General features: G+C 54.8%; 2 protein-coding genes across 2 annotated transcripts; both read right to left on the bottom strand.

Moving 5' to 3' along the window:
- Nucleotides 1-167: 167 nt before the first annotated feature.
- Nucleotides 168-8,049, bottom strand: BO95DRAFT_511997 (putative polyketide synthase; the record flags this gene model as incomplete). The annotated part of the gene is made up of 2 exons (XM_025591482.1): nucleotides 168-7,348; nucleotides 7,411-8,049. The coding sequence occupies 2 exons, from the start codon at nucleotides 8,047-8,049 to the stop codon at nucleotides 257-259; spliced, it is 7,731 nt and encodes a 2,576-aa protein (XP_025445376.1). The 3' UTR covers nucleotides 168-256.
- A 2,233-nt stretch (nucleotides 8,050-10,282) lies between these two features.
- BO95DRAFT_407411 (fungal specific transcription factor domain-containing protein) lies at nucleotides 10,283-12,453 on the bottom strand (the record flags this gene model as incomplete). The annotated part of the gene is made up of 5 exons (XM_025584068.1): nucleotides 10,283-11,228; nucleotides 11,300-11,828; nucleotides 11,883-11,956; nucleotides 12,014-12,198; nucleotides 12,252-12,453. The coding sequence occupies 5 exons, from the start codon at nucleotides 12,451-12,453 to the stop codon at nucleotides 10,362-10,364; spliced, it is 1,857 nt and encodes a 618-aa protein (XP_025445377.1). The 3' UTR covers nucleotides 10,283-10,361.
- Nucleotides 12,454-12,641: the final 188 nt, after the last annotated feature.

Raw genomic sequence — 12,641 nt, forward strand, 5'->3', positions numbered from 1 at the left:
AAAGGCAGAGTTGCAGGTTCCGGCGGAAGATTGCAGCCACGAGGCAGAATAATCGGGGAGGGGGAGAGGAAACCTGCCATGGCGGTGACCAAGGCGGTGATTTTCCCCCCGCGTCTTTCCCCCCGCTTTCTGGACAATTTGTGTAGAAAACTTCATTTCATGATCTAGAAAGTTGACGTTTGCGTCTATTATTTCGCATCTTCTAAATGAACTATGAGACCACACTGCTGACGTTAGGAAAAATCTTTACTTATATTCATATCAAGAACCCCGTCCGACGCCAGTATTGCACGTATCCCCGCACTGTCCTCTGATCAACAGGCCCCAGGCTCCGCAGCGTGGACGCGTCTCGCTGGGCACGCGTTGTCGCCAACAGCAATCCCCCGCAAGACATGCGCTCGAAGTTGCCAGCCAACCAGTCCGCCATCACACCTGCCGGGTTGTCTTCTCGTGAACCAGCAAAGGCCTCAACTCGTTCAATCCACTCTGAGAACGGGAGCAAATTGCCAAGGGGAATTCCCAGCTCCTGCGCAAGAATGGGCGTCATCTCTCGCCACGGTTGACGAGCCGCATTATCAACATGATAGACGGGATGGGCCTTGTCGGCGAAGAGAAGCTCGCCTAGAGTGGCTGCGACAGTGTTGACAGGCGTCCAAGACAACACCCCGCCAAAATCAGGCAATGCCTTGAGTGTCTGGGCCGATTTCAGCAGAGCGGGTAAATGCTCCGCAGCATTCCAGTACCCGCTGAGCGATGACCCTGCAATTTGACCAGGTCGTACCACCATGGCATTGAACCGGTCCGGATATGTCTGCAAGGTCTGATGAAGAATCTGCTCACAGACAAACTTTGCTTCGCCGTATCCATTGGCCAACACCCAGTCAATCAGGCTTTGATCCTCCGGAATTTCTGGCTTACCCGTCACGAGAGGACCAAATCCGACCGTACTAATGGAAGATATGAACTGAAAACCAATTCGAGTCTTTGCAGGTCGGACAGACGCGATGTCGCGTGCTAGATCGACCAGGTGCCGCATGGTTCGGAATTGAGAGTCAAACCCGGACAGGCCCCTGGCACCGTTCATCGGCCAAGCGTTGTGGATGATATGTGTAACGGTATCCTGTACAAATTGATGCTGCTCGTCTGAGAGCCCAAGCTTTACGTCTTGCGCATCTGTTTCAATCACCGTGATTTTGTCAAAGTCGTTGGAGGTCAAAGTAAGACCTCGATCTGAAAAAGCCTTCTTCTGTCGGTTAAACGGATCCTCCTTCCCCCGTCGGTTGAGGCAGATGACCCGACTAACCTCATGCAGCTGCACCAAATATGCAGCTATGTGAGAGCCCAAGCTGCCCGTGGCCCCCGTAACTAAAACAGCGACCGGTCCAGTCACTGGACTATGGGTCACTGTCGGTCCGGTAAAGCCTTCAATGCTGCGACGGATATACTTGTCAGTCGCCTGCTTTCGAGCAACATTGTCAACACTGGCAAGGAGGCTCACATGAGACATATTCGGCCCCAGCGGAAGCCGTTCACGTTGCTCTCCGGTAGAAGTAGCAAAGAGCACTCGTTGGACGCTCGCTTCAGCCGAATGACCATCTGTCCAGTCCACGTGGCCGTAACCGACGGCATGGAGGTCGGCTTCCCAGCGGTTCTCGCTAGTGATAGCATGGTTTCGCCCATCATTGAATACCCACCAGCCACGGAAGAGCCCAAAGACGATATCAATTGTGAACTGTGGTCGAGTCATCTCGAGCATCAAGACCACCCCGTCGGGTCGTAATGCCCGACGCATATTTCCGGTTGACACCTGCAGATTCGAGGTTGCATGCACAGCATTACTGGCGATAATGATATGCTGAGTCCCAACTAAATCGTCTGCCGGAGGCTTCTCGATGTCATGCACACGGTACTGCACGAAGGGATATTTTTTGAAGCGCCGACGGGCTTGCGCCAGAAAGGCAGGGGAGATGTCGGTGAAGGTATATTCCACGGGAACACCAAGCTTGGCCAACACGGGAAGGAACCATTTTGTACCTCCTCCGGTACCTGCCCCCATTTCGAGGATTTTCAGCGGACCTGTCCCCGAACGACTGCCAAGCTTGTGTACGAGCCGCTGAATGAAATCCAGCATTTGCTTGTAACCACTCACGTTGTGCGATTCATCACCGTACATCCATGATACAAGCTCCTGTCCTTCTTTTGTCCCGAAAATCAGCTGAAGACCATCTTGTTCGCCGCGTAACACCGATGCCAGTTTGCTTCCTGTATAAAAGGCAAGCTTGCTGGCACCTACGAACTCAGGGTAGGTCCGACTGATTTCGTCGAGAATGGCAGTGCTAGACATCCTGGTCCACTCCAAGCTCGTACGAGTCACCGTTCCTTCATCCAACTCTACCAGCCGAGCTTCCTCCAATCGGGAATAGAGGTATTCCACCAGCTCTTCGTGCTGGGCATCAAATTTGATCCGCTCGAGCGGCTGACCTGGTTGCGCACTTCGAATGAATGAACCCAGCTCCTCGAATGCCTCCAGAGTCAGCGTCACGCAGAGTTGCATCTGGACTGGGTTGAAGCTAAGCACGCGCCCGCTGCAGTTGTTTTCCGAGAGAAACTGATCTGTCAAGGCTTTGGTTTCAGCGAATGCCTCTAAGATTTTGTCGTGCGGCAGATGTAGCTCGGGCGTGTCAGTGCTCATGCTAGTCACAGACTCGGTGGTACCAGCGTCAACTGCCTCATCTGACTCTGTTTCACACTCGGTATAGGAGGTAGTGCCACTCTCGCTGGTTTCATCTATATCTTCTGCCTCATCAACTGTGTCGATTCCCATAGCTCTTTGCACCGCACGGACGAGGTCACGGAACGTCTCCGCCTCCATAAGTTCGGTTGCTGGCAGCGTACACTTGAACACTTCTTCCATCTCGCGTGCCAACTCCATTGCCATCAAAGAATCAACGCCAGCATCAGCCATATTGCCGTCATCGTGAATTTCGCTGGGATCGACAGCACAAAAATCGGCAACCACGCCCTTGATGCGTACGACCAGGTCGGAAGTCTGTGCCTTTGCCTTCTTTGCTTTGGAGACTGGATCACTAGCTGTCGCTTTTGGCGGCGACGAGACTGCTTTTGTCACAACTGCAGCCTGATGAGTCTGTTGAGGAATGGCACTCGACCCCAGCTTGCTGAGGATCTTGCTGAAGACTGCCTTTGGCACACATGAGTATTTCATCCCAATGAACGTTTCTACCAGTTGGCCTTTTTCCGGGTCAAAGACAAAGATATCAGTGGTGTAGAAGCCATCTCCTCGTTCATGTGTTGCTAGCACATCCCAGGTCTCAGGACGCGGCGTGCTCGGGTCAGCATACAACGGTGTACGCATCCACTGCTCCATGCCACTGGCGATGTAAATCTGGGACGCTGGCCGATCGGTCATACAGTTGATCCAGAAACCTCCTACTTGGCTGAATGAGTCGCACAGAAACGTGTCCGCCCAGGTCTGACCAGAATACTTTTTCACCACTCGGCCGGCTGACTGATTGCCCTTGCCGACCAACTTATAGACGCCACGGTAGGGCTCAGCGTAGTCCACAACCTCGGAAAAGGCGCGGTACACATTGCGACCTTGCAGGATGTCATCTACGTCGGAGCTGTCGAGAAGTTCATGGCATCGACGGTGACTGACCAAGCGACCGTACCGGGAGAATTCGCCCTGGAGCGCGGGATCATCGGATCTGAACATCTTGATCCGACCAGCACAATGGACTACCCGTGACCGTGCACCCTTTTCGGGATTTTCGCTGGTGAATTCCATGTCCCAGAATGTCTTGTCCGTGCTCTGAGCGGTCAGTGTAATGTACACATTTTGTGTCTCGTCCAGCCCCAGCGGTGCATCACTGGTGATATTCTTTACTTGCGGTACTCTGTCTTTACCTTCTGGTAAGCTTCTCAGTGCCTCAACCACAGTATCGAGCATGAATGAAGCTGGGGCGAGAGGCGCTGTTTGTGCACCTATGTGGCCCGACACAGCTTCACGGTAACTGGGGTGCGTAGTATCGATGGAGAACTTGGCGACCATCTTCGCGGAGCCTTGATATCCTAGGAACTGAATTTTCGGCTTCGGCTGCTCCTCTTGTACTTCACTCGCTTTGCTGGGGCTACTTGCGGGTAACGGCTTGTTGTCCATCCAGTGTCTACACTTCTCAAATTGATAGGGTGGGAGAAAGACGAAGTCATACTCGGGCGTCTGTGACGAATGATGTGCCCAGTAGGAGACAGAAATTCCCTCCTTCCAGAGAGCGATTGTGTTGTCGGTCAGACTCTGGACCCCATTTTTGCTTGTGATGTTGACGGAGTGGAATTGATGGTTTGAGGCAGCACTTGATGCCAACGCCCGACTGGCCATCAAAGTAATGGTTGAGTTGGAACCGGCCTCGAGCCATATGCACGACTTGTACCTCTCTGCTAGGCGATTGACAGCCTGACTGAAGTACACCGGCTTTCTGAGATGCTCAGCTGCAATGGTCGGAGAGGGGACACCAGTGCATGGCTCTTCCGTGGCCCGCTCCAGGTGCAACTGCGGCTCGCGGAACATCAATCCGTCACTTATCCTCTTCAAGTCTGGAACGAGGGAATCGACCAATGACGAGTGGAATGCATTGGTGACGTCCAAGCATTTGTGTTTGAGACGAGAGAATGCTGGCTGCGTGGAAAGCATAACACGTACTGCGTTCATCGCTTCTGTTGCTCCAGCTAACGTATAGCTACGTGGGCCGTTGATACAGGCGATGCTGGCGGGGGATGTTCCAGTCGAGACAGATTTTGTGGCTTTGGCTAGCAGATGTTCAACCTCGTGGAGCTCGCCCTCTACAGCAATCATGGCCCCAGGGTCTGGTCCCCAACTGTCCCGAATCAAAGTCGCCCGTCTAGCGACTAGGACTAGCGCATCCTCAAGGCACAGTGCCCCGGATACGCAGAGGGCAGTTAACTCTCCAAAGCTATGACCAATGACGGCCGCTACTGGAAGGCCACAGTCTATCCAGGAGCGAGCGCTGGCATACTGCAAAGCAAACAGCTGTGTCTGTATCTTGACTTGATCGGCGATTGGGGTGGACTCAAAGATACCAGGGTAGAGACTGTCGTACCCGAGCGACTCTAGTATCCTGCTGCAGCCATCGAGATGATTGCGCAGAATGTGCATTGTGTCGTAAACGGTGCGATCCAAACCGACCGAAGTTGACACCTGCCCCCCAAAACATAGAATCACGGGGCGGGTGGTCTTGGCCAGGCGAACAAATCGACTTTCGTCCCCATCAACGACGGAAAGCAGCCACGACTCAAGCTCTACCAGTGAACTGCAGCTGAATATCAGGTGCTTGTCGAGACTTGGGCTGCATTGGCGAGCAACGTTGAACGAGACATTAGCCAGAGACGCGAGATGGCTCGCAGAAACGGCCTGATGCTGCAAGAGACTGTAGAACTTTCGTGCATAATCACGCAGACGGTGCTCATCTAAACCACAGAATCTGAAGGGAAGGGAGATACCGGGGGCATGAATAGCAGAGGCACCGCTCCCGGTCCGAAAGCCAGGTGGCTGAGTGACTACTATGGAGGCATTCGACCCACAAGCACCGTAATTATTGATTAGTGCTGCGCGAAAATCCGCTTGCCATGGCTTTAAATGGGTGGTGATTTCGATCTGATCGTCGGCAGCCGCCTGGATGTGTGAGTTCAAGTTGTGGAAGTTCGGTTGGGGCGGGAGCTTTCCTTCGTGAATCATCAGGAGTACCTTTACCAGCGCTACCATGCCAGAGACACCTTCCGTATGTCCAACCAGCCCTTTGACTGACCCCAGCGTCAGTGGGGCTGCTCGTTGTGGACCACCCATTACCTGTCTCACGCTGCTATATTCGGCCGGGTCACCCGCTTGTGTTCCGGTGCCATGAGCCTCGACAACCGATATTTCATGCGGGCGGATGTGGGCCTGACGAATAACCTTGTCGAACAAGCCTGCCAGCGACGGAGCATGAGGAACCACCACCGGGGTACAGTTGTCATTCTGCTCCACCGCGGTGCCAGCGATGGTGCCCAGGATTGTGTCACCATCAGCCAACGCGTCGGACATCTTCTTGATGAAGATCGCTGCAAAGCCCTCGCCGCGGCAATAGCCATCGGCCTTCGCATCGAACGGCTTGCAAGGTCCGGTGGGGGAGACAAATGACGCTCCGTTCAAATTATCAAATGCCAGCGGACTCGTGAGAGCATTGGCGCCCCCAACCAGCGCAGCTTTGCAGTCACCATTGAGGATGGCCCTGCAGGCGTGGTGCAGGGCAACGGCGGAGCCCGAACATGCGGTGTCAATGCACAGCGCCGGCCCGCGCCATCCGAAGTAATGGCTCACCTTACCAGCCATGAAGCTCCGCAACAGACCCGTGGCAGCATAGGCCGTAGCCGGATGGCAATTGACGTTATGCTCATAGTCCACGGTACAACAGGTGACATAGCACCCGATGTCCTTGGTAGCATCCTTCTTGTGGAAGTAGCCCGCCTGCTGGAGAGCCTGGTATGCGACCTGCAGAAACAACCGTTGCTGTGGATCCTGGGACATGACCTCCCTCGGCACCTTCTTGAAGAACTTGTGATCGAAGGCATCGATGTCGTTGACAAAGTTGCCCCACCAAGGGCGAATCGCGCCTGGCCTCCACGGGGTCTCATAGTCTTTGTACCGTTCCGGCGGCAGCTCCCGGTGCTGCGATTCGCCCGCGCACAAGAGCTTCCAGAACTCCTCGAGATCGTCGGCACCAGCCACCCGGCAAGCCATGCCCACCACGGCAATATCGTCATCATATATCGTCGGGGTCGACTGAACTGGCGAGACGCGCGACTGGAAGTCCAGGTTCAAGTCCATATAGTGCACCACGCGGCTACCGAGCGTGCGCATGAATGTCGGGGGAACGCAGTGCTCAGAGCCAAACTCCGCCACGATCGATTGCGTGTTTTCAAGTTGGGCCCGATGCACAGCCGCAAACGTGGGACCCCATTGACACTGCTGGGCCAATATGGAGCGCAGAACCACCTGGTGCAGTGGACCCTCATAGATGGGCTCATTGGTGATGTTGGTCCATGTGTGCCGTGGCAACTGCGATGCATCTGGCAGCTGTAACGCGGGATCCGCCTGACACATCTGCTCAAGCGTATGCAATACTTTCTGATGCCCCGGCCAATGATAGCGTCCGTTGAAGTTGATGTGATATGCGGAGAATCCGGCTGTCTGGAGCGCTTGCTGCAGCCGGCCCAGCCCCTTCCGCGGCGTCATGATAGTCGCGCGGTTTGTATCATATCGAACCGTGACATACGCCTGACGAACGAGGCATTAGCGCTATCGTGCTAGTCATTCTCCCACAAGATCAGCCAACTTACCTCCGGATGCTGCTCCAGCACTCGAGCCAGCTCCCCCTCCAACTCGGGTTTCTTCCACACGGTCGACAGCGAGGTATACTTCTCGCGGCTCTCCTGTTCATCGCCGAGCGCGCCCAGCAGGGTCGCCAACCGAATTCCCACGGCCCCATACTCTCGCAACTGGCTCTGATTTGTGACGGTCGAAGCGACTGCGGCGCTGAGAAAGCCAAAGGAGAACCCCACGATCTCCACGACGGGGCTCGTCTCGGCGTCAACAACGCCGTGAGCCGCGTAATCCGGGTGCGTCAGCTGCAGGTAGCGCGCGAACTGCAGCAGGTGGGTGATCATCAGCAGCGGGGCATGCTGGAGGTAGGGCAGCGGGAAGTGACGGTCGGCGACTTTGCCGGTGCGGATCCACTGGTTCAGGTCGCGCAGCTGCTGCTCACCCGGCAGCGCCTGCAGCTTCGGCAGGTACTTGGTGGCGGCGGTGCGCCAGTAGACGGGCAGCTCTGCCAGGACGTCCAGCACCCAGTGGTTGTCGGGCGTGTCCAGAATGACGCGCCGCAGCTGCTGGAAGTCGTTGGCGTCGAACTGCACGGCCTGGCAACCGAATAGCAGCACCGTCTTGCCTCCTGGCGGAGGTGATAATTGACTGGCCATGAGTTTTGGGTGTATGTTTGCCACTCACAAATCACAAACCAAGCAGACAAGCAAACAGACGAGCAAAAGGACACCCCAGCACACACGCAACGTCAACAACCCCAGAGCAGGTCCACAAAAGTCGCAAGTATTGGTTTACTGGATATGGATCGATGCAAACCAATCCCCAGAAGGGAATGACCAACAACTGCGGATGAGGTAAGAAGCAGGCAAACAAACCTTTCCCACACAAACACACCAACGAGCCGGCACTCACAACGTCTAAACCCCGGAGACTCGCTTTCCCGCTCAAGCGATAATGAACACGCGGGATTGAAGAATTGCTATATCCGGGGAGAGAATCACAAACGAGAGACCCGTAGGGTTGCTATCGATCAATCCAAGGAAAAAGTCACAGATCCACACAGACAACAAGAAAGAAAACAGAGAGCGGCCAGGTTTTAATGCACAAATCCATCGGCAAGAACCGTAACCGAAAGACAGTGAGAGAGAAAGAGAGAGAGAGACAGTAGAGTCACCGTTGTATGTGTGCACAATCAGTCCCACGAACCCACGGCCTTTGCCTCCCAACCCAGTCCGTCGGGCATATACGATACTCAACCGTGCAAGAAAACAGGTGGGTAGAGTTACACCCAGCCCTGTGAAGACACAGGGAACGGGAAACCGAGACCTAACCCATGAAACTGGCTACCTAAACTTTCCCTTCAACCAGCGCATGCTAACAGAGAATGAAAGGATCAGACCCCCGTTGCTGACAAGTATGCATATTCAGGCGCAGTATACATTGCTTTTCTTTCTAGCTTACCTCGACTACATACACTACGGGGGACGGGGGAACGATCCAACACCTGATCATCTCGGAACAATTCCTATGCTTCCTTCTGCTGGGGAAATCACCCTATTCTTAGATCCACAGGAGCAGCAGCGAGTGGTGGAAGATCCCCCCCAACCGTGTCCCCGAACAAGCGAAACCAGCCAGACAGGAAACTGCCGGCCTCAACTGAAATAACCAGACAGGATCAAGAACGACAGACAGCTCGCGAAAATGAAGACACAACGGCCGGAGTTTATTCCTCGGTGTATCTCCTCGGGCTAGCTGGCCGTCAGATCCATCCATCCAGTCCAGACGAGAAGGGGACCGACAAGGTTGCACAATAGACCTGGTCGCCAGTTTCATAACCCGTCCGCGCCATCCCAGCCCTCACTTTCGGGCTGATGAAAAATGGCTCCAGCGTAAAGCCTACGTACTCCTCGAGGAGAGACGACCAGACCGGAAACAAAAAAGAAGATTAATCGACGGGTGTCTGGTTTTTTCTTGTTTTTTGTTTATCTCTTTCCGGTTGCAGTTGCAGCAGAACGTAGTTCCCTAATCCCCGTCCTTTGGGAAAGACGAAAGAGGCTTTTCGGAGTTGGAGTTGATAGCAGCCCGGGGATAAGCAGCGGAGTTTGGGGGAAGGGGGTTGGTTGTCTGATTCTTGTAGTGGTCAATGGCAAAAGGGAGTTCATGGAGATAGGAGATAACCCGAATTTTGTTTTATGCACATACACGAGGTTCTGATGCCATTATATTAGGTTGAACTGTATCTTATAAGCAAGCAAGCTCGCTGCTCGCTCCTCTCCATGCATCCTCGTGGCCAGTGCCAGTGCCAGTGCCAGTGCCAGCCCCTTGAATACAACAAACATCCTGCCATCCGATGGGCAACAAAACACAACAAAACAAAACACACCACCACCACCCAGCAGCAGCAGCATTGGATCCTATGAGCCTGCACAGGAAAATAAAGCTGAATCAAACTGAATCGAGCGCAATAAAAGAACCACGAGAAAGCACACAGCTAATAAACCATGCCCTCAATTCATCAACAACCGCCTCGACCATCTCCCCGCCAGCCAGCACCACCAACAACCACAAGCTGTAAGCTTTCCCAAGCAAATCATCACTCAAGCAAAAAAACACCCGACCAAACACCGAAAATGATCCCGTAGCAGGATTGCAGTTCTCGTTGAACGAGAATCCCGCGACGATGCTTTAAACCACCACGGACAGGGTCGGGCTCTGCACGGGGTTCTTGACTCGCTCTAGATCGCCCAGGCATTCCAGCAGCTCGTGCAGCATGACCTCGAACGAGGGGTCCAGGTACGCATGCGCCGTCAGGAACTCGGTGCACATCATCAGCGGGATGGGGGTAAGGGGGTGGACCTTTACGGGGAGGGATGTTAGCATCGGTGCGGTTACAGGGTTTCTGCTCTGCGTGGGGTTTTGGGTGGAGTGTGGCTGCGATGCAATGAATCATCTCCAGGAGGAACATCTCTCACTGCGTGGTTTGAGGAAGAGACAGATGATAATGCAGGGGTGGCCAACAGACCCAGCTCAAGGCTAAGGTGATACGACAACGACACCACACGCAAAAACAAGGGGCACAACTAACCTTAAAATACCCTAACTGGCCTTGCACCTTGACCAGGCCGACGACCTCGTGTGCGGCGAGCACACAGAGCCGCTCGTCCTCGATGATGCCGAGCAGTTGATCGCCGCCGGACTTCCACGCGACGGACTCGAGGACGTTGTGCAGGAACAGTACCATGCTCTGCGCGACGATGCGCGCGAACATGATCAATGGGTCGTCTAGAGCCTGGGGGTTGGACGACAGAGACTGGATGCGGGCGCTGAGGTAGGCGTGAAGGGCGTGGTGGCGGTTCCAGAAGGTTTCGAGCGAGTTGGGGAGCGGGGTGTGGGGGCTTGTCGGGGACAGGGGCGGGTGGTGGAATGGTTGGAAGGGTTGCTCTACCACCAGCGCTTGGCGGTGTGAGAGGGCGCGACCGACGATCGTGGCGAGGAGGATGAATTCGGTGAAGCTTGAGTTTGAATAGGTGACTTGGCTATTGAGGTCGGGGTTGAGGACGGGGGTTGTTGTTGCTGTGGGGTTGGTGGAGGTTGCCACTGCCACGGGGGGGAAGGCCATTGTCAGGTGGGTTGGGGAGGTCGGGGAATGAGGGATCGCGTAGATGTGGGGGTGATGTTGCTGTTGCTGAACATGCAGATGGGGGTATTGGTATAGATTGGGTTGGACTGGGTGGTGAAGGTGAGGATGCTGGCTCATCACTTCGCGTAGGTATGGCGTTAGGGTTGGTTGCCCGCATTGGAACTCCTCTTCCGGGCTGGGCAGCCGCGTGGTGATCTAGTGGTAATAATCCAGGGTTAGCAGCCTGCGTGGGCCCGGTATGGACTGGAGGTACGGGGAAAACGAACCACGGGTTCATGCAGAGTAAACGGCAGCCCGTTGTGGAAACTGATAAATCGATCCAGCGAATACGCCATCCAGAAAGTCCGGCGCTGCTCCTCCAGCCCGATCCAGTCCACCAATATAGCTTCCTGTTCCCGTGCCGTCGTCACCGGGTTGGTGGAATCGTCCAGCTCATAGAGCCGCATTCCTAGTACCAGTCGGCAGCATCTTCCTATGCTCATCCAGGCCTGGAGAGCCGACCGTTGCATGTACTCGTAGAGCCCGATTAGAATCCATGCCTGAGCCTTTTCCAGCCCGGCGACCATTGTTATACTATCTGGTCGATCTAAGGAATCGAGAATCCTTCGCGTCTCGCTGTACAGCTGATCCCGTAGTGCCTGAAACTGGGCAGACAGAGAGGCTGCCACCGTCCACATGGCGTATTGTAAACAGACCTGGCTGTCGGACTTCTTAGGTTGGCGAGCCCAGACGTGATAGCGCCAGCGCTGGAGGATAGGCGCAAACGGGTGCACCCGATCGAAATACAGTTGGTCACTGCCGATAGGTTAGAGTTGCAAAGTCTTCCTAGGATCAAAATCAACAGCGTACAGTTCAGCTCGCATCAGCTCCGAAACCAGGCCTGTCGACCGTGGTAACGACTCTGGGGTCCTTGGCGACTGGATCTTGGTAGATGAGATAGTGGGATGAGCATCTCTCTCGCGCGTCTCCAGCTCCTCCACCGGGGCCAAGACTGGGTCAGGGAGAGCCGAAAAAGGCACTGAGACCGGGATTGAATCAGACAGTGAAGTGAGGTCCCGGAAGGGATCATCCTCCGAGTCACAGTCAAGTACCGTGCCGTCAAACAGACTCGCCATCTGGTGATTGATCTCGGGATGCTGATCTGCGAGGCAGCGCTCTAGAGCAGCTGTTGTGCGTCAGTCGTCAATCCACATCCACTGAGTATGAAAGGCGCTGTACCGATTCTTGTCCGCAGCGTACGCAACTGGCCCTTTCGAGGTCCCCGGGGCAATCTGGTGGTGTTGATCTTGCACTCGATCCCGGTCTCGAAACACACCTGACACTGAGGCCGACGACGGTCACAGCGCACTTTTCGCCGTCGACACTCCTCACAGGCCGAGCCAGGGCGTTGTCTAGAGATTGTAGGCGTCGACGTGACCATGTCGGGGCTGATGAAGTGTAGACCCGTAGACCAGTTCCAGTTCCACTGATGGTTGCTCTGACGAAATGAAAGCGACCGCCGCAGCGCTTGGTTTCTCGACTTATAACCGAGCCCGGTCGACTATGAGAAGGTGCGTCGATCCAGGCTTCTCTTTGCTCCAGCCGATGACTAGTGGGGTCGTGATAAGA

The sequence above is a fragment of the Aspergillus brunneoviolaceus genome (genome assembly GCF_003184695.1).
Source record: "Aspergillus brunneoviolaceus CBS 621.78 unplaced genomic scaffold BO95scaffold_12, whole genome shotgun sequence".
NCBI lineage: Eukaryota > Fungi > Ascomycota > Eurotiomycetes > Eurotiales > Aspergillaceae > Aspergillus > Aspergillus brunneoviolaceus.